General features: G+C 48.7%; 1 protein-coding gene and 1 long non-coding RNA gene across 7 annotated transcripts in view; both read right to left on the bottom strand.

Moving 5' to 3' along the window:
* LOC135973526 (uncharacterized) overlaps positions 1-27,741 on the bottom strand; it is a 309,693-nt gene that overhangs the window by 148,434 nt on the left and 133,518 nt on the right. The gene's annotated exons all lie outside the window — the stretch shown is intronic.
* Positions 23,223-27,741, bottom strand: part of XPNPEP2 (X-prolyl aminopeptidase 2) — a 39,769-nt gene continuing 35,250 nt past the window's right edge. For 4 of the 6 annotated variants that reach the window (XM_042853372.2, XM_005310905.4, XM_024111685.3 and 1 more), the window contains exons 18-21: positions 27,162-27,221; positions 26,737-26,813; positions 23,665-23,763; positions 23,223-23,587 (exon numbers count right to left, since the gene is read on the bottom strand). In XM_042853372.2, coding sequence (XP_042709306.1) covers positions 23,387-23,587; positions 23,665-23,763; positions 26,737-26,813; positions 27,162-27,221 — 437 coding nt within the window. In that variant the 3' untranslated portion in view covers positions 23,223-23,386. The remainder of the gene's footprint in view (positions 23,588-23,664; positions 23,764-26,736; positions 26,814-27,161; positions 27,222-27,741) is intronic. The other 2 variants (XM_065556330.1, XM_024111686.3) reach the window with 2 other exon arrangements.

Here is a 27,741-nt window from a genome sequence, read left to right as displayed (position 1 = left end):
CGATCCTGCTGAAATGTATCTTGAAAGGGCTTTCAGTTCATCACCTAAATCACTCGCATCAATATCACACATGTCATCATGTGTCAACACTGTCTCTAGTGCCCTGCATTGCTGGTGTAGGTCTTCTTCGGGTATAGTGAGGAGTTTTGGAATCATACAACATCCCAAATATACTGCTGTGTTCCTTGAGCTGCATGAAATGTTCTTCAACTGACTGTATTGTACAATCTAGCACCTGATTAAAGAATTCAACTTTGAATTGTTGTTTGGGGTCTCTTATAGGATTATCCCGTGCCTTGTAATCAAAATGTTTTCTTCTTCGGTGACTCTTGTATTCTTGAATGAGTGGGAAAATAGCTTCAGTGGGAAGTTCCTCTGCCAACTTCTGTGCACTCTTCAGAAAGTTTTGAAATCCCTCATCTGACCAGTAAGACTGTAGGTGTGACTTAGCTTTTTCCAGTTGTTCCATTGCTCCAGATATATCAAGGTCAACACCTTGGAGTCTCTTCCTTATAACATTTATTTCAAACAGTATGCCATGCCACAACACTAAGCCACACAGAAATTTGAAGTTATGTATGTTTCTGGTGATTCCATTTCCCTCTGCCACTGTTCTCCCACGAACAGTTCCTGTCATAGCATTATCCTCCATAATGGCAACTATGGCATCATCTAGCTTCCCAATTTGGTGTTTGATAGGCTTTATCACCTCCACTCGACTTTCCCATTGTGAGGCACTCAGTGGTTTCAGTGTCAGAGAAGATGTTCCCAGATGTTGCTTCAAAATTTGCCATCGATGAGTTGATGCAGAGAAAAATACATACATGCTTTGAATTACATTAAAAAAATCAGCAGCCTCACTAGAAGCTGATGCTGCATCACTGACCACCAAGTTCAATGAATGAGAACTGCATGGGACAAAAAAAGCTTGAGGGTTTAATTCTCGGATCCGTGTCTGCACTTCTCTGTTCTTTCCTCTCATGTTGGCACCATTATCGTAGCCTTGACCTCTCATGTCAGCTATCGCAATTTCCGTATCTTCCAGCTTTTTAAGAAGCACATTTGTCATACCAGCTCCTGTAGTATCATCAATGTCAATAAATTCTAGAAAATGCTCTCTGATAGTGACCATTGCAGGGACATTTTCACTAGGTTCTGTTGTTGTTACAAAATGCACCATTAAAGTCATTTGTTCCGTATGGCTGATGTCAGGTGTGCAGTCCAGAATAACAGAGTAATATCTTACTGACTTCAGATCTGCCACAATCTTGTGTTTGACTTTTGTTGCCAGGAACTGTATGATCTCATTTTGAATTGTTTTTCCAAGGTAGTGGTGTGTGTACATTTCTTGGGTGGTGACTCTTCTTAGATGCTCCTGGAGTACAGCATCAAACTCAGCTATCAGCTCCACAATTTTAAGGAAGTTTCCATTGTCTGGCACATACAGCTGATCTGAAGTGCCACACAGTGCTAGGTTTTGGGTAGCAAGCATTCTCACAATGGCAATGAGCCTTTTCAGAACGTTTTGCCAGTAAAGAGACTCTGATGCAATCTTCTCTTAATGCTGATCATCTATGGTGGCCTTTAACCTTAGTCTCATCTCAAGCTCTTTCCACCTATGGAATGCTCTCTGGTGATTTGCTGCCTTCTCATGGCATACCAGATTTCTAGCCAGATTTTTCCAGCCCTTTGTTCCTGTAGAACCCAATGTGGCTGGAATATTAGACTGGAAGAGTTTCCAACAAAAACAGTATGCAGCATTCTGGGTTTTTCAGTACATAAGCCATGGCCTCTCCACTTTGTCACCATTGGGGATTTCATGCCAGTAATGTGTTGGATGGAATCTTCTATTTTCATTGTCTTTGGGGAACATGAAGTTTTTCACTTGCTGTGGCCCATGCAGTACAAGTCCCTCAGGCTACTGCTCAAGTGGGTCCACAGTCCTGGATCATCTAAACTTAAGGAACTAAACTCAGCAGCAGCTGTTTCTTGCGCCTCCACCACACTCTTCTCTGATCTACACTTTTCTTCAGGAATGTGCATGGTTACATCCATTTGAGATGGAGATATGGATGCTGCAGTAGCTGCCGGGTCACCTGCACTCTGAGTAACTGGAAGATCAGGCATCTCCTCACCACTCACATCCTCACTGGGGCCAGAAAGCTCACCGTGAATATTTGTGTCTATGTATCTCAGGAGAGCTCCTTCCTGCTTAGATAGAAAAGCTTCCTTTGCTTTCTTTCTTTTTCTGAATGCTGCCCCAGAGGGGCGTTTTCTTCTTTCACTCATGACTGCTGTTCAGTGCCAGCTATAGTGGCTCTCAACACTCAATTGAAAGGGACAAATAAGCAGGCTGGTAGCAGGGTCTGAGTGAGGGAAGATATCAGCATCTTAAGGGCTTAACTGGCTCCTATTACTTCAGTTGACTGCCTGTTCTCATCAAGTGGGTTCAGGGAAGCAGCAGGAAACAGGAAGCTCCCTGAGAAGCTGGTGTCAGGGTGACCAGACAGCAAGTGTGAAAAATCGGGACAGGGGGTGGTGTGTAATAGGATCCTATATAAGAAAAAGACCCAAAAATCGGGACTGTCCCTATAAAATCAGGACATCTGGTCACCCTAGCTGGTGTTAATCAGTTCAGGCTCCTGGGGGTGATAGAGAGGTATATAAGAGGCTCCTCCTCCTCTCTCTCTCTGCAGCTCCTGCTGCTTTCTGTTATTCCCTCTCACCTTTTCTCCTGCCTGCCTGTTATGTCTCTTGTGCCCTCCTTCCTCCAGCACAGCACTCCACCATCTCTGTACATCTAGAGCAGAGAGAATACATATACACCAGCAGCAGACACAATTTTCTACACTCTGGGTCCTAGTGGCACCCCCCCACCCCCAGTCTGGCTCCTAAGGCTGCCACCTCAGTTCGCCTCATGGTAAGGCCAGCCCTGTCACCAGCCCCCACAGCCAGCCCTGCCCTTTCCCTGGCTGGCTCCAGCTTCTCCAGACTGACTTCTCTCCTCTCCAGAGCTCCCAAGGCAGGCATCTCACTCCCTATTGGTCAGGCTAGCTCTTCTCAGGCTTTCCCTTGTCAGTCATTAGACTCTGCCCCCTCCTTTCTCTCAGGCACTGCCCCTCCCTGAAACGGGCGCCCTACGATCCTCCCCACACCAAGGGGATCCTGTCGCTCTGAACAGTGTCTCTCCTAGAATCATAGAAGATTAGGATTGGAAGAGACCACAGGGCCTTAAAAACCTCTAAGGATGGAGATTCCACCACCTCCCGAGGTAACCCATTCCAGTGCTTCAACCCCCTCCTAGTGAAATAGTTTTTCCTAATGTCCAACCTAGACCTCCCCCACTGCAACTTGAGACCATTGCTCCTTGTTCTGTCATCTGCCACCACTGAGAACAGCATAGCTCCATCCTCTTTGGAACCCCCCTTCAGGTAGTTGAAGGCTGCTATCAAATTCCCCTTTACTCTTCTCTTCTGCAGACTAAATAAGCCCAGTTCCCTCCACCTCTCCTCATAAGTCATGTGCTCCAGCCCCCTAATCATTTTCGTTGTCCTCCGCTGGACTCTTTCCAATTTGTCCACCTCCTTTCTGTAGTGGGGGACTCAAAACTGGATGCAATACTACTCCAGATGTAGCCTCACCAGTGCCTAATAGAGGGGAATAATCACTTCCCTCGATCTCCTGGCAATGCTCCTATTAATGCAGCCCAATATGCCATTAGCCTTCTTGGCAACAAGGGCACACTGCAGACTCATATCCAGCTTTTCATCCACTGTAATTCCCCAGGTCCTTTTCTGCAGAACTGCTGCTTAGCCAGTTGGCCCCCAGCCTGTAGCAGTGTGTGGGATTCTTCCGTCCTAAGTGCAGGACTCTGCACTTGTCCTTGTTGAGCCTCATCAGATTACTTTTGGCCCAATCCTCCAATTTGTCTAGGTCACTCTGGACCCTACCCCTACCCTGCAGTGTGTCTACCTCTTCCCTCCCCTCCGCCTCTCCCCCCGGGCTGCCAAGCAGACTCTGAGTCTGCCCATGGCCCCTTCGTCCCAGGGACAGCGCCCCCTCCCCAAGTTACACCCACACAAAGTCCCAGGGACTAGGCGAGCTTCTTGGGAGTTATACTAGGAAGGGCAGAACCTGATCTCTTTGCTCTCTTTGGCCGTTTCCCCCAGTTTAAGATGTGACGCTGCTGCAGGAGCCAAATGAGGTAGGCCAGCTGCTTGGCCCACTGACCACAACCAGGTGCTGATCAGTATGTGGCTGGGGTAAACTGTTCTCCAGGACTTTGCCTGGGGTCACAGGACCATTCACCTCTACTGGGAAATGTCATGGAAGCTGGAGCAGGCAAGCTTGAAGCAGACTCCAGCCCAATGCTGGAAATGCATCAAGTACTTGAGGCTCCTGCACAGGAAGGCCAAAGACTCAAACAGTTGCTCCAGGAGGGCTCGTTGTACATGCCCATTCTGTGATGAGCTGGACTGGGTGCTGCCAAGTGCTCCCAGCACAGAGCCTGGAGTGGCTCATGTTCCCCTCCTCAACCTGACTGGCCTGATTGTCCAGTGGGAGGCCGATGAAGACCCGGGTGAGGAGGCAGCAGGGACCATGGAGGATGCCCCAGAAGACCCAGAGAATGAGAAGCATGGAATTCTGCACCTCTGCCCAGAGCAGTGGTTGCAGAAACCTCCTTGACAAACCCGAGGACATTGAGCCGCAGCAGGAACCAGAACTCCAGGCTGGTAAATTACAATGAACCCCCACCCTACCTGCCAATCTCACTCCTCCAGTGCTACATCCTTGGTTTTCAGCCCAGCCCCTACTCCACTTCAGCCCTTAAATGGCTCATGGCTATAAATCAATGGTTTTTATTAATTTCTGATGAGCCACTATTATGCATCTGGCAGAGGCTCTAAAACAGATCTAAAACAATCTCTGCACCTCTACCTGCATTTATTGTCCGACTGGCAGCGATAGTCCCATGGCCACGCAGACTGGAAGAAGGGAGGGGATGGGTTTAGAAAGGCCCTAGCTGGGGATGGCACAGTTGAAGAAAAGTTTTTTTTATAGTTTTGTCTAAAGTTAGTAACAGCTGTCTCTTGTCTGTTGGAAGATTATACAATTCAGTGTACAATTCCTCTCCCCTCCCCACCCCAGCGATCTTACCAAGGGGAGAGGAGGGATGGTGGGGAGGGGAGAGGAATCTAGGTCCAGGAGGGGGAAAGGGGAACGAGAAGGGAATACTTCAGTTGTCTGAGGAAAAGTTAGTCACACCTGTCCTTTTTCCCTTGGAAGATTACAAAATTGTTACCGTCTCTGTCCCTGCTGTCTGGCCTCTCCCCCACATTGAGCTATGTTGCACAAGCTAGGGCAAGTGGGGGTTGGGAAAGGATCCGGTCTAGCAGTTGGATAAACACAGTGTAGTGTTGTGACATTGTTTTGGGGGTTACCTGAGGTGTCTGGGATGAATTAGTACCAGCGGCTTTCAGCAAGAGAGACCTGCTATGCCCCCGCAGGGGAAACTCTCCCCTGCAACCAGCTACTGGCCACAGAGGCGCTCAGCTCCAAGCCCCCGCGGTTTCCCTTTGCAGGCTAGCAATGTACACGCCTCACTTGGTTACACTCCAAGCGCCCAGTCCTCTGTCTTCTGGACACCTGCAGTGTCCACTGATCTGCTGCGTCAATTCACTGGCTTTCCCTCAGTCCAACGCTCTCCATAGCATGACACTTAGGCCCTGTTTACACTGGCAGGTTTCTGTGCAGTAAAGCAGCTTTCAGCGCTGTAACTCCCAAGGTGTACACACTGCCAAGCCACTTAGTGCACAGAAACTGCACAGTTGCAGCGCTGTAAAAAAAACACCCCAATGAAAGGCATACAACTTTCTGCATCGGGGCTACAGCGCTGCAGTGCCAGGGTAGACACTGTGGTCGATTACAGCGCTGCAATTGGACTCCAGGAGGTGCCCCACAATGCCTGTTCTAGCCTCTCTGGTCATTAGTTTGAACTCTACTGCCCTGCCCTCAAGTGACCAACCATCATCCCCAACCCATAAATTCCTTTGGAATTTTGAAAGTCCCCTTCCTGTTTGCTCAATGACGCGTGCAGTGGTCTCAGTGCATCTTTCCAGGTGGCCATGCCTGCTCCACACACCAGGCAATCCTCCACTTGGAGCAATGCCGAGGTGCTGGACCTCATCAGCATTTGGGGAGAGGAGGCTGTCCAGTCCCAGCTGCGCTCCAGCCGTAAGAATTATGATACCTACAGACAAATTTCACAATGCATGACAGAAAGGGTCCATGACTGGGACACACTGCAGTGCAGGGTGAAAGTGAAGGAGCTTCGGAACACCTGCCACAAGGATCGGGAGACAAACCGCTTCTCCGGTGCTGTGCCCATGAGCTGCCGGTTCTACAAAGAGCTGGACGCGATACTCAGCGGCGACCACACTTCCACTGCAAAAACCGCTGTGGATACTTTGGTGGCTCACATTCCAGTTGAGAGTGGATTGAGCCAGGAGGAAGAAATCTTGGACGAGGATGTGGAGGGGGACCCAGAGGCAGAGGATGACTCGGAGGTCAGAGATGCATGCAGCCAGGAGCTCTTTTCTACCCCAGAGGAGGCTAGCCAGTCACAGCTGTCAGATGTTGGCGAAGCGCAAACAGGAGAGGAGGCCCCTGGTAAGTGGATTTGATTTGGGGAATTGCTGAAGCGAATTGTTGGGGGCAGGAGGGTTGCAGAAAGCAGGCTTGTCTCCCACCGCATGCCTAGTCTGAATGGTGGAACAGGCTGTTGATTGACTCCCTCACTTCACGGGAATCTGCCGCAGATCTCCAGGAAACTGTCATGGAGATACTGGCAATCTGCTGCCACAGGTTCTTTGGCAGAGCTGCTTTGTTTCTTGCCCCATTAACGGTAACTTTCTCGTGCCACTGTGCCGTCATGGAGGTGGGGGGGGAGGGAGGAACCATTGCTGCACGCAGGCAAGCCGCAAAGGGGCTAGGGCGGAAGCCACAGTCTTGGAGAAGACCCTCCCTTGATTCCCTGTTCACCCTCAGGAGCGAGATATCTTCCATAATGATCACATCCTGTGGAAAGTGTGGGGACAAGAATGATTATCAGGCCCCCCTACAGTACTGGCTCTCCCCAAGAGCCACATGCCCAGTGTACAGCAGCATCCGGGAAGAGTGATTTACCCTGCCCCTGTGGCTACTCACCATTTTGGGGGTCTTGTGGCTCATGTGGGGTCAGCCAGTTAGTGACAGGTGTGTGAATACTGGCTGTGTTTTAAATCAGTGAATCAGTGTTCTCTGTGTTGCAAACAATACTGCTTCTGTAAAATGTTGCATTTAAACTTCACAGAGATGACCTTTGGAGCCCAGCCTCTCTCTTTGTTATTGGCAGGACAGCGAGAAGAGGGACCAAAAGGAGAACACGGCATGCCAGAATGAAGCCACAGAGTGGCTCTTAAACGTTATGAGTGCCAAGCAGACTCTCTCCTCCGGTTGTTGTTTTTTAATAAAAGAATTGTGTTGGTTTGAAAGCAATCTTTATTCTATTAATTGAAAGCAAACAGATCCCTGCAAAGCAACAGACAATTGTTAATCCTTCATATTGCATTGTCTGCACCAATCACCTCCTAGCATTACAAGAACTGCACTCCCGAGCATAGCAACAAATATTAGTGGCTTTCAGCTTCAAATTGCTGCCTCAAGGCATCCCTGATCCTTATGGCCCCGCACTGCACCCCTCTAATAGCCCTGGTCTCTGGCTGTTCAAACTCAGCCTCCAGGCACTGAGCCTCTGCGGTCCAGCCCTGAGTGAAGCTTTCACCCTTCCCATAGACTCATAGACTCATAGACTTTAAGGTCAGAAGGGACCATTATGATCATCTGGTCTGACCCCCTGCATGCTGCAGGCCACAAAACTGTCCCTACCCCTTCCCTGGACTCTGCTGTTGAAGTCCCCAATCCTGTGTTTTAGTGACTTCAATTGGCAGAGACCCTCCTGCTAGTGATCCCTGCCCCATGCTGCGGAGGAAGGCGAAAAACCTCCAGAGGCTCAGCCAATCTACCCTGGAGGAAAATTCCTTCCCGACCCCAAATATGGCGATCAGTGAGCATTTAGGCAAGAGTCTCTAGCCTGACCTCTGTTAGCCATTATATTATTTACCTACCATTGCTTGGTATTCCTTGGCTACTATGTTTTACCATTAAACCATTCCCTCCATAAACTTATCTAACTTAATCTTAAAACCAGACAGGTTCCCTTCACAAATATTATGGAGCATACAACACGTGGCTATAAGCATAGGAATATTGTCATCAGCCAGGTCCAGCTTCCCATTGAGGCAGCGTCAGCAGGCCTTTAAATGGCCAAAAGCACACTCAATAGTCATTCTGCACTTGTTCAGCCTGTTGTTGAACTGCTCCTTGCTGCTGTCAAGTTGCCCCATGTATGGCTTCATAAGCCACGGCATTAAGGGGTAGGCGGGATCTCCCAGGATCACAATGGGCATTTCGACTTCTCCTATGGTGATCTTCTGTTCCATGAAGAAAGTCCCTGCTTGCAGCTTCCTGAACAGGCCAGTGTTCTGAAAGATACATACATCATGCACGTTTCCAGACTAGCCTGCATTAATGTCTGTGAAACACCCACGGTGATCCACAAGCACCTGGAGAACCATTGAGAAATACCCCTTGCGATTAATGTACTTGGTGGCTAGGTGGTCTGTTTGTGCCATCTATCACCCCTCTGCAGTTAGGAAGCCCATTTATGCAAAGCCATCCACAATGTCACACACATTGCCCAGAGTCATGGTCTTTCACAGCAGGATGCGATTAATGGCCCTGCAGACTTCCGTCAACACGAGTCCAATTGTCGACTTTCCCACTCCGAACTGGTTACTGACCGATCGGCAGCAGTCTGGAGTAACCAGCTTCCACAGTGCAATCGCCATGTGCTTCTCCAACGGCAGGGCAGCTCTCATTCTCGTGTCCTTGCGCCGCAGGACTGGGGCGAGCTCATCACACAGTCCAGGGGTCCCCAACCTTTTTTGTCTGGCGGGCGCCAGACGACAAGCCACTGAGGACCGTGGCCGGCGGATGAGCCTCTGCCAAAATGCCACCGAGAAGTGGCAACGTCAATAGGCGTCACCACCGAAATGCCGCCGACCAGCAGTGTCATCCAGAGGCGTCGCTGCTGAAATGCTGCCAGAAATCAGTGGCATTTCGGTGGCGACGCCTCTGGATGACACTGCTTCTTGGCGGCATTTCAGCGGATGCTCATCCGCAGGCCAGTACGCAGGCACACATAGACGCACCGGCAGGCACCGTGGCACCCTCAGGCACCACTTTGGGGACCACTGACACAGTCCCATGAATGTGGCTTTCCTCATCCGAAAGTTCTGCAGCCACTGCTCATCATCCCAGATGTGCATCACGATGTGATCCCACCACTCAGTGCTTGTTTCCTGAGCCCCAAAGCAGCGTTCCACTGTGGTCAGCACCTCCATGAAAGCCACAAGCAATCTCGTGTCATAGTTAGTACGCGTAGCAAGATCAATGTTGCACTCCTCTTGTCTTTGTAGTTTAAGGAATATCTCCACTGCCACTTGTGATGTGTTAAGTCAGAGCGAGCAGCATATTGGTCAACAGTTTGGGATCCATTCCTGCCACCCGAAGAGGCAGGGCGCGCAGTACACAAACCATTGAAAGATGGCACCAAATGTGGACAGAAGCACAGGGATTTCTGGGATGTGAAGCAATGCATCACGGGGCATTGGGACAGGACCCAGGATGCCCCATGACTCCCTCTGTCTTCCCACAACTCTTAGTGACAGAAGAGGAAGAAATGCTCTATGGGATAGCTCCCCAGAGTGCAATGCTCCAAATACTACTGCACATGCCACAAGTGTGAACACACTATTGCGCAGGCAGCTGTCTTTCACTCTATGCATCCGAAGAAGTGAGGTTTTTACTCACGAAAGCTTATGCCCAAATAAATCTGTTAGTCTTTAAGGTGCCACCAGACTCCTTGTTGTTTTTGTAGATACAGACTAACACGGCTACCCCCTGATACTTGACACAACAGCAGTTTTCCTTCTGCGCTCTCTAAGCGGCGCTGGAACTCCCAGCACTGTAACTCTGCCAGCGTAGACATGCCCTTAGGCAGGTTTATAGTAAAACTGAATTGCCCACATTACAGTGCGGCCACAGCTGCACTGTGACGTGGGCAGTGTAGTCATGCTTTATCATGGGGGAGAGCTCTCCCAGCGATAAAAACTAACCACCCCGAATGAGCGGTGGTGGCTTTAGGAGCGGCTCCCGGCGATAAAACACTGTCTATATTAGCACTTTTCAGTGCTAAAACTTTTGTCGCTCAGGGGGTGTTTTTTCACACCCCTGAACGACTGAAGTTTTAGCATTGAAAGTGGCAGTGTAGACACAGTGAGAGCTTGAGATAAAGAGTCAAGTAAAAGGATTTGGAGACCTAAGGTTAGAGGTAAAAGAAAAACATAAAATGCACTTTATAGCCTGTACTTATTAACAAGTTGAATAAGGCATTTCTCACTCCCTGGTTAGTTCTTGCAGCTCTTATCCAGTACAGAGAGCTGAGATCCACTGTTCCTGAGACACCCCCACTGGCAGTCACTCCTCCGTAATGGATAACCATTTGGGCTATTTCTTGTCCTCTTATGCAGTCACAAGCAACTGTCTCTTAGCCCAGGGGGCCCACTCTTCTGAGAACTCTGCTGAGGTTTGTTTGTCTTTGTAAGTCTCCAGTCTGCATCTAGTCCAAACAGTAAACTTAGGGTGCCTCTGAGGATATACATTGTTCTTATGTTGATTGGGTCAGCTCGCAACTCTCCCTCCTCAGGTTTCCCTCCCAGTAGATGAGGAACATAATATCCTGCATAAACAACAAGGAGTCTGGTGGCACCTTAAAGACTAACAGATTTATTTGGGCACGAACTTTCGTGAGTAAAAACCTCACTTCTTCGGATGCATAGAGTGAAAGTTACAGATGCAGGCATTATATCCATGTGTCAGTATATAATGCCTGCATCTGTAACTTTCACTCTATGCATCCGAAGAAGTGAGGTTTTTACTCACGAAAGCTCATGCCCAAATAAATCTGTTAGTCTTTAAGGTGCCACCAGACTCCTTGTTGTTTTTGTAGATACAGACTAACACGGCTACCCCCTGATACTTAATATCCTGCATGTTACATAGCTCTTAAATTGTTTCACATACAAACATCTCACAATAATCATGACAATCAGCTACTTCGTAGCTTTTGGCAGAAATCTCACACGACCCCTGTGGTAAAATACTGTGAAGATGGTCGGACACAAGGCTAATATGCCTGCCTGCCTGTGTTATAGGTGTCACGGACACCTATGCAGTGGACAGGGGAGGGGCTTGTGGGACTGAATGAAAGAAAGCTGTACATATACATGTACCTATACATGTCACCATTGTTAGGCAGGCACAGGGGCAAGGTTTTCTGGTGGGGGTGGGGTGGAGCTGTTTTCTAGTTTGCATCTCCCTTTGCCTAGGAACTCCTTCTGCTAGCTGAGAATATTGTCAGTCCAGTCAAATTACTTCCCAGTCCTGTGAACAAATTTCACAACACTTTAAGGTCAGAAGGGACCATCATGATCATCTCGGGCACATCTCAGGCCAGAGAATCTCACCCAGACCCACCCACTCTTGTAATAGCCCTTAACCTCTGGCTGAGTACCTGTAGTCCTCAAACCTTAAAGTTACACAGAATCCACCATTTACACTAGTTCAAACCTGCAAGTGACCTGTGCCACATGCCGCAGAGGAAGGCAACCTCCCCCTCCCCCCAGGGTCTCTGCCAATCTGACTTAGGGGAAAATTCCTTCTGGACCCTAAATATGGTGATCAGTTAGACTCTGAGCATGTGGGCAAGACCCCCCAGAAAGACACCTGGGTAAGAATTCTCTGTAGTAACTCAGAGCCCACCCCCTCTAATGTCCAATCTCCAGCTGTTGGAGACATTTATAATAGCAATCGTGGATGGGCCACATGCCACTGTAGGCAACCTCATCATACCATTAACTTATCAAGCTCAGTCTTGAAACAAAGTAAGGGTTGTTTTTGTGTTTTTTTGCCCCGTTCACAGGCGCTGACTTTCAGCTTTCCCCAGGGGTGCTCCACCCTCACTTGGCCTGGAGGCCCTGCCCTCACTCCACTCCTTCCCCAAGGCCCCACCCCTGCCCCACCTCTTTCCACCCACTCCCTAGCACCTTCCCCCACACTGCCGAACAGCTGATCGGCGCTGGGTAAGAGGCTGTGACACATGGCTACAAAGGGGTAAACATCTTGCAAAATAAATAACCTTCAAAAGACACGTGGGGAGATAATGTTTGTGGTTTTGTGTATTTACATATATATGAGTATGGTAGACAATGTAATCAACAGTCCCTGTCTATGCTGTATTCTGATAATTCAGAGGTCAAAAGAACATCCTATAGTGTAAATGAATTGTAAACACAGGATATTTCAGTATTCATCTTTCTTTGAAATGTCCTGTGAATGGTGGAGAAAGGAGCAAATGCCCTTATGTTAATTGGTATAGCTAAGTACCAGTGATGGACCACCTTCAAAATCATCCTAATTACCTTTTGTTCCCTGAGGAATTCCGACTTGTCAAAAGACATGAAATTGCATAAAAGATCCTTGGGACCTGATTCTGTCATCTCAGATCTGCTTTGACTTCATCAGGGGAAGTTTGAGTCGCAAGACTGAGGTCGCAGTTATGCTGGTATGCCCTGAATATGAGTTTTGGACATTGGACTATGACCTATGAACTGAATTCTAAAGGAACTCTTTGTAACTACGAAGCTCACCACCTCTACTATGAATCTGCACCTCAATGAATTGAACTCATGTCTGTATGTATATTGATATTTTAACCATACTCTTGTTCTTTTGTTTTTTAATAAATTTTAGTTTAGTTAATAAGAATTGGCTGTAAGCGTGTATTTGGGTAAGATCTGAAACATTCATTAACCTGGGAGGTGATGTGTCCAATCCTTTGGGATTGGTAGAACCTTTTCTCTCATATGATGAAAAAAGATTTACAGAAATGTTCATCATATTTGACGTGGGTACCTGGATGGAGGGCTGAGGCTGGATCACTTTAAGGGAACAGTGTTGTTTGGACTTCTGAGTAACCAGTAAGGTAATAAAGAAGCTGTTTTATGCTGTCTTGGTAAATCTAGGTATTGGAATATCCACCAGCTTTTTGGGGATTGTCTTCCCCATTCTTTGCAGTTCACCCTAATTGAGTGACCACAACTGGCTCCTCACTAGGACCTCAGTCACAGTAGCATAGTCATGCTTGGATACACATTACCACAGGTTAATTGGGTTTTTGTATCAGAACCACACGCTTGTCAAAATTTAATTTTGATATTGGAGAGTTTAAGGGTTAAAAATCAGTTACAGTGAGTGACCCATAATCATGATCCTGACAGAAAAAGCCTGGAAGAATTGTGCTCACAGAAGGGATTGTCTTTTAAGAAAAAGGCCCCAGAGCAGGAACTGAAAAATCTGTTAATTGCCAATGATAAGGAAGCAGACCCAGCAAAAATGCTTGCAGTGAGAAATCAGCAGCTAGAACTTGAACAAAAACAAAAAATAGCTGATATGGAAGGAGAAGCTGCTGAAAGAGAATGCATGTGTTTTGAACATGAACAAAAAATGGCATTTATTCAATTGCAGGAACTAGAAGCTAAGGCAAAAGTAGACAGACAAGCTCCAACTCAAGAGAATAAAGGAACAACAGGAACAGTAACAAGCTGGTGGATATTCCAATACCTAAATTTACCAAGACAGCATAAAACAGCTTCTTTATTACCTTACTGGTTACTCAGAAGTCCAAACAACACAGTTCCCTTAAAGTGATCCAGCCTCAGCTCCTCTCAACAGCAAAGATGGGGATAGAATCTATCCAGTTTGTAACAATGTTAGTATGTTGACTCTAAGCAGTTGTCTGTGTGTAACCAAATTTACCCCAACACTGCCATCTTTTATGTAAATGCTTTTACTGTGAGCTCAGGTGACGGTAACCCCATAACTTGTGCAGAGAATGTAAAAGTCAATGGTCAAAGCTATTTAGGGCAAATTACAGCTTCTAACATCCCTCTTGTTAAAGAAGATTTTGTCAAAGAGGAAGATTACTTACCAAATCAGAGTGTGACTATTTTAATCCTTGTGACGCTCTGTACCTCAGGGGAACACCCAGCACCCTCATGTTCATCCTTGTAAAATGATTGTGTGGTATCCAATGCAAAGTTTGTTATGTCGAGTGTCTTTGGAAGGCTTGTGATGCACTGAGCATTGTTGTTATAGTAATTGTTGTTACAGTAATGTTATAGAATGTTATAGGTTATAATTTCATGTATATAGTTATGAGGCTGAAAATGTGTCTTCATGGCTTAAAATAAATCCAGGCAAAAACTCTCCAAGAGCAGAGAGGCAGTTCACACCTCAACAGGGCATGTATGGGACAAACACAGCCCAGCCTCACAGGAACAAAGGAAGCTGGCCTAGGTAGCAACAAAAGGATCTGTTGGACTCTTGAGTGAGTCACCCCCCTTCCTTTGTTCAGTTTGGGACTGCGATGAGGTAATGCTCACCTGACTCTGAAGGGGTGGAGCAAAGCCAAGAGGGAAGAAAGAACATGATAAAAGGAAGAGATGTTTGCCATGGTCGCGCTCTCTGTTCCACCTCCATCTACAGACACCACACCAAGCGACTGAAGCACTGATCAAAGGGGAGAGCTTGGCTGAAGGGCAACCAGCCAGCCTGTGGTGAGAAGCATCTAAGTTTATAAGGGCATTGAAAGTGTTAAGATCAGCTTAGAATGCATTTTGCTTTTATTTCATTTGACCAAATCCAACTTGTTATGCTTTGACTTATAATCACTTAAAATCTGTAGTTAATAAATCTGTTTATTTATTCTACCTAAAGCAGTGCATTTGGTATGAAGCATGTCAAAGACTCCCCTTAGGATAACAAGCCCGGTACATATCAATTTCTTTGTTGAATTGAGGAATTTATATAAGCTTGCAGCGTCCAGCGGGTGTAACTGGACACTGCAAGACGGAGGTTCCTAGGGTTGTGTCTGGGACTGGAGATATTGGCTAGTGTCATTCAGTTGCAAGTAGCTGGGAGCAGCTTATATGCCAAAGGCTGTGTGTGAACAGCCCAGGAATGAGGGTTCTCACAGCAGAGCAGGGTAAGGCTGGCTCCCAGAGTCAAGGATTGGAGTGACCTAGCAGATCACTGGTCCAGATAACACCAAAGGGGAACGTCACAATCCTCTATGAGTTTACTTTACTGTAAGTGTGCCAGAATCCATCTTGAATGGAATGGTGTTAAACATAAAGTTATAGCTGGTGTAAGGAAGTTATTGCCTAAGGATCTTTTGATTGGGGATGATATTAAAACTTTGTTCAGTCAAGCTGATGACATAAACCAGTCACAGGAAAGAAATACTCCTGAACCTATGTCTACTAGGGGCAAGGATTTGCCTATGGAGGGTTTCTCCAAATGTTTGTTATGAGGAAGATAGCTGTTTATCTGTGCAAAGAAGCAGTGCATATGTGGAAGAAATTTCTGAGTGTCTGTCTGGTATCTCAGAAGTGAATCTGGCATTAGATAGGGCTCAGGGAAATGTTTCTCTGAAGCAGATTAAAGTTGGTGATCAGGCTAAAGCCCTAACTGAGGAAGGAAAGGGTACAGTCTTGGTAAGGGATGGATTGTTGGCAAGGTTAGTGGAACATGAGTATCCCTACACCTTATCTGTTACCAGTGTGGAGAACTGTGACAGTGAAGGAAATGTTCCTGTGTCTGTTAGGGGTAATGACTTGCCCATGAAGAGAGCTACCCCAATCTGCAAGCAGTTGTCTGTGAATAGGCATGTGCGCTGGAACAAAGGAAAGGATATCCCAAGCTGCGTGTCTGTTAAAGGGGAATATTTCTCCACCTCTTTTCTGTTTATAGAGCCTATGATGGTTGAAAATTTATCAGTTGACCCAAAGTTGATTCTGGATACAACTAAAGCCCAGGAAGGAAGTGGTTCTAAATTTGTGTCTGCTAGGGATGATGACATTGTAACTAGGTTGCATCCAGTTAATGTCATAAATAGCTCCTGCTGCTTCTATTTTGCCTGTTGCTAGTATGTTGCTGGGTAAAGATATGACAACCTTATCTGATCAGGGTGATATCATAGCCAGGGCACAAGGAAAGCATGAAGGTGATTTGACTGTGTTACCCACTGACAGTGTGGAAACTTGTAACAAGAAAGAGAATACTTCTAATCTTGTGACTATGAAGTCTAGCAGTTTACCTGAAAGGGGGTTTTGTGAAAATCCTCCTGATGGGACAGAGGTGATTCTGGATTTAAGTGAAACCCAGAAAGAGTCTGTTGTTGCTCAGGAAAATATTCCTTTAGAGCAAGCCCTAGATGAAAAGGGTAAGGGCAGAATTTCTGTGAAAAAATGGGTTGTTGCTTAGAAAGATTCCTGAAGAAAAAAATCATCAGGGTAGTTTTTCCAAACAGTTTGCTGCAACTGATGGGTGTGGAAGTGATTTGATTGAGTTAACTCAAGGTGAATCACTGTACAGAGAAAGCAAGAGTTTGTTTGGAAGACTTCTTCCAGTTCCTAACTGCCAGAGTCTTTCTGAGGTGTATAGATCCACTGACTTTGCTTTAGAAAGACCCAGTGTGGATAGCTTTGAGAAGGTTTAAAATGAAATAATTGTTAGGGAATTTAAACGGCCCTATAAGCTTAACCAGCTTGTTGGGGAGACAAGACAATGTTGTTGGAACATGAATGTCTCCATGGTGATTCTTTAAGTAAACACTCTGTGACTCAGGTACTGAGGAAAGATCAGGTTACTGGTTACTGGGTTACAAGGATGCAGGGCAGTGCAGGCAAACTTTCATCTCTAGATATTTTGGATATGACTTGTAGTCTCTTAGTGGACTTGACATTGATTCCATGTGGAAGCAGAGGTTGTAATGGAAGGATAAAAGAACCTTGAGTCTAACATCGTAGTGAAAATGGATGGTATCTCTTTAAGACAGAGTCCAGCCTTGGAATTGATAAAGCTTGAGGATCTGAAAACTAGTACACAAGCTAGTGTTTGTGTTAATGCAAAATTACCTGACTGACTGGGGGGAGAAAGACTTGCCTGTAGCTGTTAGCAAAGAGGACACACCCAGCCAGCCAATGGATTCTGTTACACAAAAGAGTTCAGATTTTGACCCTACTGGACAGGGAGGAAGGGAAGGATTAAACCTTGCAAATAAAAGCCACAGATTAATCCTAAAATACCAAAACACCAAGGAAGAAATTAAACTGAAAGCCTATGTTAAGGAAGACCCTGAGGTCAAGAGAAAGCTACAAAGATTCAAAAGGGGTACTGAACAAGCTGACCTAAAGAATGATTTGTCTAAACCAAAGGCTTGGCATGGCAAAAATAATTTTAAATGTACACATGATAGAATTGACGTTAATGTTATTGCTAATTATTGTAACTAACTTGTTGCTGATACCAAGAATTGTAAAAATGTACAATGTGCATGGTCTTTTGGAAAAGTCCTTGAACAGGTTAAGAGTGGTATATAATAGAAACCCTTATAATTTTGCTGTTTGGTTTAACAAGAACACACTTTGTGTTAAAAAGCCTAATGATGTTCAAGTTTCACAGCTAATGTATAGATGTATTTCTAAAACTTTCCACAGCAGAAAAGCCACTACCAGCTTGAACTGCTGTGCACAAAGGGAAACTCAGGTACAACACCTCACAGTCTTTATGGCTGAATGCCAGAGTAAGTGCCCTCTGAAGAACGTTAATGGCTATGTTAACACATAGACCAAACCCTGGAATCACTAAAGTATTTCACGAAGTATGGATTAAGTTTTTGGCAGGGGCAAAAGCATGCATCAGTAATTTGGCTTTACAAAGAATTCAATATAAACACAGCTCATATCTATGTTGGAAGGTACTTAAGTAGCTCCAGGAGCTCCACTTTCACCCTTCCACACCAGTCTCACGTTGGGGGTGTGACGCATGGCTAGAAAGGGTTAAACATCCTGCAAAATAAATAACCTTCAAAAGACATATGGGGAGATAATGTTTGTGGTTTTGTGTATTTACATATGTAGACAATGTAATCAACAGTCCCTGTCTAAGCTGTATTCTGATAATTCAGAGGTCAAAAGAACATCCTATAGTGTAAATGAATTTTAAACACGGGATATCTCAGTAATCATCTCTCTTTGAAATGTCCTGTGAATGGTGGAGAAAGGAGCAAATGGCCTTATGTTAATTGGTGTAGCTAAGTACCAGTGATGGACCTCCTTCAAAATCATCCTAATTACTTTTTGTTCCCTGAGGAATTCCGACTTGTCAAAAGACATGAAATTGCATAAAAGATCCTTGGGACCTGATTCTGTCATCTCAGATCTGCTTTGACTTCATCAGGGGAAGTTTGAGTCGTAAGACTGATGTTCCAGTTATGCTGGTATGCCCTGAATATGAGTTTTGGACATTGGACTATAGCCTATGAACTGAATTCTAAAGGAACTCTTTGCAACTATGAAGCTCACCACCTCTGCTATGAATCTGCACCTGAATGAATTGAACTCATGTCTGTATGTATATTGATATTTTAACCATACTCTCTCTACTTTGTTTTTTAATAAATTTTAGTTAATAAGAATTGGCTGTAGTGTGTATTTGGGTAAGATCTGAAACATTCATTAACCTGGGAGGTAATGTGTCCAATCCTTTGGGATTGGTAGAACTTTTTATTTTATACGATGAAATAAGATTTACAGAAATTTTCATCATATTTGACATAGGTATCTGTATGGAGGCCTCAGGCTGGACCACTTTAAGGGAACTGTTGTTGTTTGGACTTCTGAGTAACCAGTAAGGTAATAAAGAAGCTGTTTTATGCTGTCTTGGTAAATCTAGGTATTGGAATATCCACCGGCTTTTTGGGGATTGTCTACCCCATTCTTTGCAGTTCACCCTAATTGAGTGACCACAGCTGGCCCCCACTGGGACCCCGGTCACAGAGGTGCTGGAAGGGGGAAGAGCTGATTGGTTGAGCCTGCTGAACAGCTGATCGGTGGTTGGCTGCTGGTGGGTGCTGAGCATCCACTATTTTTTTTCTGTGGGTGTTCCAGCCCCAGAGCACCCACGGAGTTGGTGCCTATGCCCCTGCTGCTCCCCTTGGAAGGCGGTTGCAGAACTTCACTCCTCTGAAGGTTAGAAACTTCCCTCTAATTTCAAGCCTAAACTTGTTGACGGCCAGGTTATATCCAGCATTGGCCCTTAACTTAAATACCTCTTTTCCCTCCCTAGTGTTTGTTCTCTATAAATACATCAGAGGGATAATCATGCCATTTTGTAAGGCTAAACAAGTCAAGCTCTTTGAGTCTCCTCTCATAAGGTAGGTTTTTCATTCCTCGGATCATTCTAGTAGCCCTTCTCTGCACTTGTTCCAGTTTGAATTAATCTTTCTTCAACATGAGATCAGAACTGCACACACTATTCCAGATGAGGCCTTACCTGTGCCTTGTACACCTCTACCCCGATATAACGCTGATCTCCGGAGCCAAAAAATCTTACCGTGTTATAGGTGAAACCGCGTTATATCGAACTTGCTTTGATCCACCGGAGTGCGCAGCTCCTCCCTCCCCCGGAGCGCTGCTTTACTGCGTTATATCCAAATTCGTGTTATATTGGGTTGCGTTATATCGGAGTAGAGGTGTATAATAGTATTAACGCTTCCCTGTCTCTACTGGAAATACCTCGCCTGATGCATCCTAGGGTTGCATTAGCCTTTTTTATGGCCACATCACATTGAAGTGAAACTAGATATTCTAGTGTGACAGAATACACTCCTGTATTCACACCCTACACACTATTGTAATCTCTGTACAAGGTATGCCTTGTAAGGGATCATTTGAAAACTCATAATTTGCTGGTCAGTATTGTCCTGTTAAAATGTGTGGCAACACTGTATGTAAAGTTACAAAATTCCCCTGTATGGTGTTAACACATGTTCCAAACCCCACAACCCTGCCCAAGCAGAAGAGATTTGTTTTGAACAAAAGAGTGTGTTTGCCTTAATTTGCATGTAAGCAGTAAACAGAGTCGGCAAGCAGGAAGGGGAAACAAAGGCAGCTCAAACAGGTGAAAAAGAAACAGCAGGGAACATCCTTCCACACAAACTTTGTCTCCTAGTGCCCAGCTGGAAATGGGTTTTCAAGAGCGGGAACTGAAACTATAAAAAGAAGGGGTAAACAGCCCAAGGCAACCCCCGCCCCACCCCCGTGTGTGTCCCTGTTTGTCTGGCATAGGAAAACAGCTGTTGGACTCTGAGTGGTGGGGGTGGGGTCCTGACCTGAAGAGTTTGGTCAGTAACCATGCTGGAAGCATGTGGTGAGAAATTTTGCTTGACTCTAATATAGCTTAATTTAGGCCCCAGTAAGCAATTTATCTTTATTTTTCTTGTAACCATTTCTGACTTTTATGCCTCATTGCTTGTACATACTCAAAGTCTAGCTCTTTGTAGTTGATAAACCTGTTTTTATTGCTTTATCTAATCCAATGGGCTCAAGCTGAAGTGTCTGGGTAACTCTATTTAAGATAATAAGCTGGCATATTATTCCTTTTAAAGGAATAATGGTCTTAATATATTTTGCACTCTCCAGCTGAGGGCTGGGCAACACAGGACATACATCTCTGGGGGCAGACGGAGGGCTGGGGGTGTGCAGGGCTCACCTTGCAGTGTAACCAAGACTGGTGAGAGCCAGAGTGTAGCTGGCTGGAGCGGTCCTGGGGGGAGCTACTTCAGCAAGGCATTGGAAGGTACCCAAGGTTGCAGGGCAGGGGGGACACAGCCCCTGCTCCCCAGCCTAGATTGTGCCCTGGTATGTCATATAGAGGGATAATGGAAACATGGTGGACTAGTAGTGATGACTGCAGCACAGGTATTGAAGGGTGTGTGTTGTTCAGTAAAGACAGCCGTAAAGGTGGTGTGGCATTGTATGTTAACAATGAGGTAGACTGTAAAGGAACTAGAAGAGAAGGAATGGATAAATACAGGAAAACACATCTTTCCATGGGGCCTCGCCAAGGGGAGTTCGCACTGCATTCTCTCACACGGCTCCCTGCGCCCTCAGGTTTCTTTATACTGCAAGTTCCGCAAGGGAAACCAAGGAGGAGAAGTGACTTGCCCGAGGCTCAGCGGCAAAGCCAGGAAGAAACCCAGGTCTCCTGACTCTCAGTCCAGTGTCCTATCCATGTGACCCTGCCACCTGCTTCTCCGGGGCTGATTTGACCTATGCCAGGTACCACGCCAGCCCCTCGAGCAGCATGGCATCTGGAAGGCACAAAGATGGCTTAGAGCCATCCCTGCCTGGCTCTGAGAGGGGCAGCATAGAAACTGTCCCAATGTCTTCAGGGGGGTAACTTCCCCCTTGCTCTATTAGCCCCCTTCTTCCCATCTCTGCTGTCCCTCCCTTTCTGCTGGCATCCGCAAGCCCATCCCCTCTACGCTGCTCCCCCTCACACGTGCCATGCTCTCCCCTGCCCCTCCCACTGCAGCCCATCAGCTTTGCCACTCTCAAGAGATCAAAAATCATGAGATTGGCCCTCCAAATCATGAGATTTTAAAAAAAGATTACACTGGGGGGGAGGGTTGCTCCATCTTTTGATGAACTCCCCCTGACCATCTCTAGTGTGTGTGAAATAATTAGTGGGGAGTCAAGGAAACAGCCACCCAGGCAGGAGAGCCCATTTGGTCAGGGCAGCCAGCTGTGGGGCAGGTGGGTCTCCCTGCTTCCTTGCGTGCCTTTAGGCTCCCAGCATTATTTACAGGGAGCTGGGATCCCTGGGCTGCTTTAAAATGGCTACAACAGTGCTATAGCCAGAGTCCATGTCAGGGGCCTGGTTTTCAGGGGCATTCTGCCCCCCCATCCCCAGCTGCCACTTTAGCAAAATAAGGGATGTTAAACTGGGTGGAAACAGAAAGAGGCTTCTGGGATTCCCCATGCACTGGGGGAGTGCCCACTGGCATGGCACTGAACTATGGGATCTCTGCTGGCCTGATCCCAGGCCCGTTTCAGGAGGTGGATCAGGGCAAGGCCAGGGAGAGCTGTGTGTGAGAGCAGCCCTGAGGCTGCTCTAATTTACATCAGGGCCAGAGGCTGCTCTAATTTACATCAGGGCCAGGAAGGACTCTGCACTTCCCCAGAATACATGGGACCTAATTTTCCATTACCCTGGTCATTTGCAGTAGTGCAAAGTAGGTGTCAATCACTATCGTCAGGATGGCAGCATTCACGCCCACTGTGCACAAGATGCGAGGCCATGGAGTATGAGGCCCTGAAGTACAAAGGTGGCTTAAAGCTACCATAACACCCTGTCTCAAATACAAGGACAGAGTGATGGAGAATCAGGCCCCAGGTCTCTACGTCGCCTGAGGGGTACAAATCTGGGCCTATACCAGAGACTGAGCTACCCCAACCGTGGCAGGCATGGGAGAAGGCTAAGGAAGGGATGAGCCTTGGGAAATTAGCAGGGAGGTGGGAGAGGGCAGGCCATGCCTGGAAAAGTGGGAACTGGGGTGGGGCTGGCAGTCCAGCAGGGGGACACTAGTGGGCTCTAAACTAAAGGCAGGCCTAGGAAGTGATGACACAATGCTGCTATGTAGGGTGAATTTGGAGTCTGTCCTGTCAGCCAGCCTGGGTTCCACATGGATCCAGGCTGGCCACACCAGCTTCCCCCTCCACAGAATTCAGTGCTTCCATTGACACTTGCCCTTTGGCATGCTGTTGTGCCCCACGCCTGGACATGGATGCCGAGGTGCATGCAGCAGTCCTGCACACATGCTCCCCCCCAGCCCTGCACACACCAGCACTACACATATACACGCACCCACCAGTGCCACAAGTGCTTGCACGCAGAAGCCCTGCACAGGTACCTCAGCTCAGTCCACACACCAGCGCCCCTCCCTGCATGCATCAGCCCCACTAACGCAAACACACATACCAACCCTGCTCATTTGTGCATGCCACAGCCATGCACACAACCCCACTCCTGTGCACAAGCCTCACACCCCAAAGGCACAGCAGCCACTGCACAAGGGGAAGCTCTCAACCCCCTGCCACGAGGTTAGTTGTTTTTAATCACAAGCTAAAAAGGAAGTGAGGTAACAAGACTGAGGGTGAGAAAAACATACAAACCACAGACTGCCTAGAAGAGGGGCTGGGAGACTGGCTTACGGCTGGGGGGTTAGACATGGGCTGGGCGGTTGGGGGTGTAGTATCCCTCAGGCCTGTCTGTCAGGCAGGAGCGTAGACACCAGAGAGGTGATTGCCAGGGTGCCCAGGGAGGCGGCCACCAGAGTGCCCCGTGAGAAGGGCTGTGTGTTCCTCCTCAGCCACTCGTACTCCTCCTCCAGCTGGCGTCTCTGCAGCTCTGGTCCCACGCGCTGGCGGATGGTCTCATAGTAGGTGTTGAGATACTGGATCTGCAACCAGACAGGAGAAGGCCATGAGCGGTAGGTGTGATGGGCAGCTCCAGCCTGCCCCGAGAGCACCCACTCACCTGGTCCTCAGACAGGAAGCTGATGTTGATGAGGTTCCGGTCATAGGGCACCAGAGACACCACCTCGAAGGTCAGGTAGGCCTTCTCCCCTGCCCCATGCTGCAGCAGGAGAGAGAGAGTGAGGGTACTGAACCCACCACCCTCACCAGGCTGCTGTTTACACTCTGCCAGCCCTCCTGAGCTCTGACCTCCTCCTCCTCATGGTGTGTCATGGCCCCAGAGCCACAGCCTCTCCTATCTGCCACCACATCCCTCACTTGCTGCCGCGTGTCATGCAGTGTCTAGCTCTGTGCCACATGGTTAGTACACTGGCATGAGAGACACTCCCCACTCCCCTGTGGCCAAGGGAAAGGTGCACAAAGCTAAAAACCCACATGTGGGGGTTTCTAATCCCAGCGCCTCCTCCACTGACTGGTCTCCGTGCCCTTCACTACCTGCATCCTCCTCTCTCCCCCCACCAAAGCATCTCCCCATTTTGCAGATGGGACAAGGTCACTGTAGACCCCCAGTCCCAGCCCCTGGGCCAGCTGCCTTGTAAATGGCTGGGCTGGAGCAGCTCCCTGTGTGACACATTGTCCCACCCATGGCTAGAGCTCACCGCGGTTTGTGAGGCTGCTGGTGGGCCCTGTGGTGTCACTCAGGCACTAGAGGCACAGGCTTACAGCTGCCCCGAACTGGGTGCACCTGGCTTTGCTGTCTCTGGTCACTGGAGAGGAAGGCTGGCCCAAGGGTTTGGCATTAGCCAACATGGGAGACCTGGGAGTCAATTCCCTGCTTTGCCACACACTCCCTGTGTGACTTTGGCTATGTCCCTTAGCTGCCACTGTTACAAGCTCTGATTTGGGTGGGTCACAGCCTCTCCCCCTGCAATTAGCACCCAGGCCTCTCCCACATGTGAGCCAGTGTGGACCTCCCTCCCTTCCCTCTAGCAGTGGCAAGAAGACAGAGCATTTCCCTACTGTTGGTAACCGCACCCCCCCCACACACACCCAGCCCAATCGGGGCGAATGGGGCATGGCTTAGTGCAGAGGCCAGTGCCTAATGGGGATGCTCAGTGTTGCTTATCTGGGGCCAGCAGGCAGCATGGCTGGAAGCAGGGCATGCAGGGCCTAGCAGAACAGCCCTTCCCTGCAGGCAAAGTAGGGGAAACTGCTCCTTCCTCTCTTCCAGCCTGGCCTCAGGGAAGGGGCCAACTGGCCAAGCCTTGCTGACCACTCATGGACAGCCAGACTCCCTGGAGCACATGTGTACAGCCAGCCCTGCAGCTCTCTCCAAGCAACTCTGTACTGGAGCTGCTCAGCGCTCAGGGACTCCAGAGCAAATGGGCTCAGGGGACAAGGAAAAGGGGGTTCCCCTGGTGGCTGGTTCTGCAGACTCCCTGGGACCTCTCCAGCCCATGCATCATCACCGGTATCTGACCCAGCAGGGGCATCCCCCTACATACAGCTCCAGGGAACCATCGTACAACTGGACTCCGCTATCAGTGCTGCGTGAATGGGACTAGACATCAGCTCCCTCTCCGCAGCCTGTGAGTCACTGCAGTGACAGCTGGGAGCAGCTCTGGGGTGCTGTGGCTATTTTGTCAGTCATGATTTTTGGCCCTTGCCTGAGCTATGATCCCTTCACTCCCCTTCCCTTCCCAGGGTGTACTTGTGAAAGGAGCCATCACACCTTTCCCACTGCAGGCCCCTTTGCTGATCCCAGTCTGGGCTCTGCTGTGACCTGGCCTGGAAACAGCTCTGCTCCCTGTCCTCTTCCTTTCCTAGCTCTGACTCCTTCCAGTGCCTCGCTCCCCTTGGCCCCAGTCCAGCCCCCAGCCCAGTGAGCTGTGCTGAAGAACTGCCTTCCCAGCAGTGCAGCGTCACTGCCATGGATCCGGTCCCACCTACATAGTGGCTCCCTTTCGGGATCCCACCATGTTCCTTTCTCCAGCTCCTGCTCCTTGCTCCCTGGCGTTGCCCCTCCGCTCACTCCCAAGCCGACTCGCCCATGCCTTTCCACACCTCGCTGCCTGTCTGGGTCAAGCTTACAGGGCTGTTTCTCCACTTCCTGTGGCTGGACGGCTGAGACAGATGTGATTGCATTGAGCAAGAGGTGCCTACCCTGTCACAGCTCACTGCCTCTCCCTTCCGACGTGGTTCCATTTGCCACACTTCCTACAGCCCTGTGTGGCCTGTCCTGCTCTCACACCTGGGGCTGCCAAGCCTCCATAACACCACCCAGGGGTGAGGGCTACTCCTCTCGGCTCCTGCTCTGCACACAATGTGCTCTGAGCTGTGATCGGCTCCATCCCAGCCCGCGCCGCACCCTCCACGTCCGTGCTGCAGCCTCTCTCAGGGATGCTGCCAAAGTGGCACCGAGTTCACTGATACTGGTGCAGCCCCATGTGTGGATCCCTTATGAGGCTTAGAAGACCCACGCTGACTCAGTGGCATTGGTTTAACACATGGCTTTAAAATCACCCTGTTGGCTAGCACCAGGAGACCAAATCCAGCTGGACAACTATCTGGTCTCCCTGGTGCCCTGCCTAGCGCCCCCCCTCCCACCAGGTGATGGGTGCAGCGGGGCACAAGGGTTTTCATCTTGCACACATGCCATGGGGCCCCATCCCACCTCACAGACCCTGGCACACACAGCCGGGCCATGCTGATCCTGCAGCCAGCAAGCTGAGCTCTTTGATGATCTGCCCAAGAACATGAATAAGTCCACACTCAGTCTCCTGTGTGTTCAGAGATTCACAGGCCAGAAGGGACCATTGTGACCATCCAGTCTGATCCCCTGTATCGCACAGGCCAGAGACCTGCCCCAGAATAATTCCTAGAGCAGATCTCTTAAACATCCCTGGCCTCACACACCCTTCCCCAAGTCATTGCTAAGCGGCTGGTAGGGAACTGTCATCAGCTGTCTCCCAGCTAAGCCCTCAAATCCCTTTGCCCTCACCCGGTCTCCAGGTCTGGCCCAGCTCTCTAGAACTGAGGGAGAAAGTGGGGGGAAGGAGGGGAAGGGAAGGTGGCTGCCGACTGATGATGCGTCAGCAAGGCCTGTCCCATCGAGGCAAGGAAGATGAGTCACCTTGGTCTGAGCTTCCACCACCAGTGCCACGTCTTCAATGCGGATTCCAAACTCACCCTCCTGGTAATAACCGGGCTCTGGGGAGCAGACACGGGGAGGCCAGTGAATCCAGAACCCTGACAACCCTGTAACTGGGGTCTTCCACACACCCTTGGGATCACAGAGCTCCAGCTGCATGATCCCCACTTTGCCAAATACCTCCAGGCCACATGCTAGACACCAGGGCCCTGTCCCACAGCACTACCCCACACCCCCTAGCCCTGGCAAGAGCCTAGGACTGCCATGGGAATGCATGGGGTCTGGGAGATTTCATGAAGGGCGATGCTCCCTGAGATTAGAAGGCACAAGAGCCCACGTCTTGGGGCACAGGGGTATTGGAAGTTCCCGGGGTGTGGAGGGGCGGGGGTTGTGAGGGACACACGTACCTATGGACGTGAACATCCCTTTGACCAAGGGCATGTTGTTGGACTGGAATCCCACTGGCCCTGCAGGGAGAAGATGCCAAGTTTATTTCTCCTTCTGGATGCTGGAGCAGGATGAGCCCTGAGACTGGAGACATCCACTCCCTCCTCCACAAGTAGGATCTATTGGAGAGATGGCTGCACCTTCCACATGCATAGGGCCTGGGGACCTGTGCTTATCGTGCATCTACCCAGAGCCCAGCATGCTTAGCAACCCTCGCTCCCTGGGACCCCCAGACGATTCCCTCCACTGGGCCTCTCAGGCCAGCCAGGCATCCGGCAGGCTGAGCTGCTACACTGCCCAGCCATCGGTATCCTCCAGGCCCTGTAATGACAGGTGCTGTGCTCCCTGGGGCCATGACGAAGTCACTGGGCAGGTGTGGGGCATCCAGTTGCCAGCAGGGGATTGAGAATTCTCGGTGGGCAGCCACCACTGGTGTAGGGCGCCTCTATCCCAGACACTGGCCGAGCAATGGGAGCAGGGAGACAGGGGAGAGGCAGAGCTGTTGGCGCAGCTCCCCTGTGCCTGTCCAGTCCAAACGCA

Source organism: Chrysemys picta, chromosome 9 (assembly GCF_011386835.1).
Source record: "Chrysemys picta bellii isolate R12L10 chromosome 9, ASM1138683v2, whole genome shotgun sequence".
Taxonomy (NCBI): Eukaryota; Metazoa; Chordata; order Testudines; family Emydidae; genus Chrysemys; species Chrysemys picta.
This window is presented reverse-complemented; position numbering and strand designations above follow the sequence as displayed.